The sequence below is a fragment of the Bombina bombina genome, chromosome 4, assembly GCF_027579735.1.
Source record: "Bombina bombina isolate aBomBom1 chromosome 4, aBomBom1.pri, whole genome shotgun sequence".
Classification (NCBI taxonomy): Eukaryota; Metazoa; Chordata; class Amphibia; order Anura; family Bombinatoridae; genus Bombina; species Bombina bombina.
Genome location: NC_069502.1, coordinates 680746585 through 680750075, shown reverse-complemented (window position 1 = coordinate 680750075; position 3491 = coordinate 680746585). Strand labels below are relative to the sequence as shown.

The window sequence follows — 3491 nt, the reverse complement described above, 5'->3', positions numbered from 1 at the left end:
GCCCCTGCGCACATGAAACAGTTAGTCTCTATGGTTCAGGAAGAGGTTGCCGCAAGCCAGGAAGATGTTGCTGCGCACCAGGAAGAGGTGGGGTTTCCGCTCACTGTGTAGAAGCTGCGCACTTGGCAAGTGAAGTTAAAAAGTGAATCGTGTATAGAAGATTCCTGCACCCAAATTGCTATTTTATTCCTGCCATAATACTGTACTGCACTGAAACCACTACTGTACATAGAACTTTGGGGAACATATACTGTATACAGTACACGTACAGTACTGATTGTAACACGCTTGGCACACACTGTGTATAGAAGATTCCTGCACCCAAATTGCTATTTTATTCCTGCCATAATACTGCACTGTACCACTACTTGTACATAGAACTTTGGGGAACATATACTGTATACAGTACACGTACAGTACTGATTGTAACACGCTTGGCACCTAGAGCTGATAATGGCAGATAAAAAGAAATGCCGTAAATCTATTACCTTGGATATGAAGCTTAAAATTATTAGATTGTATGATGAAGGTGTAATTCAAGCTGAAATAGGCCGAAAGCTAGGCTTCACTAGGACCACAATTAACACAGTCATGAAGAACAGAGAAAAAATTGTTGCAGAAGTTAAAAGTGCTACACCTGTTAACACCACAACAATTCGAAAAAGGGATAGCATTGTTGCAGACATGGAGAGACTCCTAATACTTTGGATAGAAAATCAGACAACACGCCATGTTCCTGTAAACCAGGCAATTATACAAAGTAAAGCCTTAAGCTTATTCAATGACCTGAAGGCTAAGAAAGGTGAAGCAGCAAAGGATGCTGAATTTGTTGCAAGCCGTGGATGGTTTGATAGGTTTAAGAAGAGGTCTAATCTACATAACATCAAAGTACAAGGAGAGGCAGCTGCTGCAAATACTGAGGCTGCAGAAAGCTATCCAAGTGAATTTGCAAAAATTATTGAAGATGGAGGCTACTCCATGGATCAAATTTTTAATGTGGATGAGACTGGTCTATTCTGGAAGAAGATGCCTGCAAGAACCTTCATTGCAAGACAGGAAAAATCAATGCCAGGCTACAAGCCAGCTAAAGATAGAATAACCCTTCTGTTAGGTGGCAATGCTTCTGGTACCTTAAAGCTAAAGCCTTTGTTTATTTACCGTTTTCAAAATCCAAGAGCTTTGAAGAACTACGTTAAAACTAGACTTCCAGTGCATTGGAGGGCAAATAAAAAAGCATGGGTAACTGCAGCCCTTTTTGAGGATTGGTTTGACACCTGCTTTGTTCCAGAGGTGAAAGCTTATTGCAAAGACAATAATATCCCTTTCAAGATTTTGCTGCTTGTTGATAATGCTCCTGGACACCCTCGAACACTAGAAGAGCTCAACCCTAACATTAGAGTGGAATTCCTACCACCAAATACCACTTCATTACTGCAGCCCATGGATCAATGTGTCATAGCTGCCTTCAAGTTAAACTACTTAAAAAGAACATTCAGTAAGTGTATTGCAGCAATAGACAAAGAAGAAGGTGCAGGGCAAGAAGTCCTATCGAAATTCTGGAAAAGCTACAACATCTTGGATTGCATTAAAACTGTAAGAGATGCTTGGAATGACATAAAGGATACCACAATGAAAAGGGCCTGGAAAAAATTATGCCCACAGTTAGCTGATGATTCTGAAGGCGTTGATGATTCTGTAGCTAATGTTACTGAAAATATTGTAGAGATGGCAAGGCAGTTAGAGCTGGAAGTAGAGCTAGAAGATGTTGCTGAACTGCTTGCATCCCATACTGAGCCCCTCAGCAATGAAGATCTTCTAGAACTTGAAGAGGAGAGAGAAGAAGAAGAAGATGTGCAAAATGGGGTTGAGAACATTGAACAGCCTGAAGGCTTAACTTCAAAAATTCTCTTTCAAGCTTTCCGTCATCTTGATAGCGCCATGGCTCTTTTTGAAAAGCATGATAGGGACTTTGAAAGAAGCTTCACAGTCAATGGTAACATTTCAGGGGCTTATTCCTGTTACAAAGAAATCTACAGAGAAAAGAAGAAAGCTACACTTCAAACCTCCATAGAGACTTACTTTTCTAAAAGTCCATCAGCACGCAGATCATCATCATCGACAGACAGTCATTTGGATACCAGATCATCAACTGGCAGTCCATTTCCAGCTCTGGCATCACCACCCTGTCCTGCTCCTTCTCTTATTGCTACTTGTAGTACACCCAATTCGCCAGCAAGAAAGCGTCTCGCCTTTGAAGAGTTGACTTGTGAAACAGAAGATACCAGTATGACTTCATCCTTACTAGAATAAATGCTCATAGCTGATCCTAAGCTTAGAAAATGTTGTGTTTACAGTATTTTGCAATACAGTACAGTAAATATGTTCTCTTGTCCTAAGCTGATCCTAAGCTTAGAAAATGTTGTGTTTATTTTGCAATACTGTACAGTACAGTAAATATGTTCTCTTACCCTAAGCTGATCCTAAGCTTAGAAAATGTTGTGTTTATTTTGCAAAACTGTACAGTACAGTAATTATGTTCTCTTGTCCTAAGCTGACCCTAAGCTTAGAAAATGTCTTTATTTTTCAATACAGTACAGTAAATACTGTATGTTCTGTTGCCCTAAGCTGATCCTAAGCTTAGAATTTTTTTTGTTTATTTTGCAATAAATATTTTCTTTTGGCCTAACCTTATAGTATTGTGTTTATTTTAGTTATAAATGTATTATTTATATCAGTTATGCCTATAAATGACTATTATAATGAAGTACAAGCATTGAGAAGTGAAAAAAAAGTATTGCTTCACTTTAAGTACATTTTCGTTTTACATACATGCTCTGGTCCCATTGTGTACGTAAATGTGGGGTATGCCTGTAAACCCTAAGCTAGCTACAATGTAACTATTAGTTATATTGTAGCTAGCTTAGGGTTTATTTTACAGGTAAGTATTTAGTTTTAAATAGGAATAATTTAGTTAATTATAGTAATTTTATTTAGATTTATTTAAATTATATTTAAGTTAGAGGGGTTAGGGTTAGGGTTAGACTTAGATTTAGTGGTTAATACATTTAGTATAGTAGTGGCGACGGTGGGGACGGCAGATTAGGGGTTATTAAATGTAGATAGGTGTCGGCGATGTTATGGACGGCAGATTAGGGGTTAATAATATTTAACTAATGTTTGTGAGGCGGGAGTGCGGCGGTTTAGGGGTTAATATATTTTTTATAGTGGCGGCGATGTCCGGTTCGGCAGATTAGGGGTTAAAAATGTTCTTTTAGTATTTGCGATGTGGGAGGGCCTCGGTTTAGGGGTTAATAGGTAGTTTATTGGTGTTATAGTGTACTTTTTAGCACTTTAGTTAAGAGTTTTATGCTACGTCATTGTAGTGTAAAACTCTTAACTACTGACTTTAAAATGCGGTACCAGTCTTGACAGGAGAGGGTCTACCGCTCACTTTTTGGCTCACACGTAATACCTGCGCTATGCAAGTCCCA

General features: G+C 38.6%; 1 protein-coding gene across 1 annotated transcript; it reads left to right on the top strand.

Moving 5' to 3' along the window:
- Positions 1-453: 453 nt before the first annotated feature.
- Positions 454-2310, top strand: LOC128657762 (tigger transposable element-derived protein 1-like). Its single transcript, XM_053712172.1, has 3 exons — positions 454-1239; positions 1330-1801; positions 1916-2310. Exons 1-3 carry the CDS (start codon positions 454-456, stop codon positions 2308-2310), a joined length of 1653 nt encoding a protein of 550 aa, XP_053568147.1.
- Positions 2311-3491: the final 1181 nt, after the last annotated feature.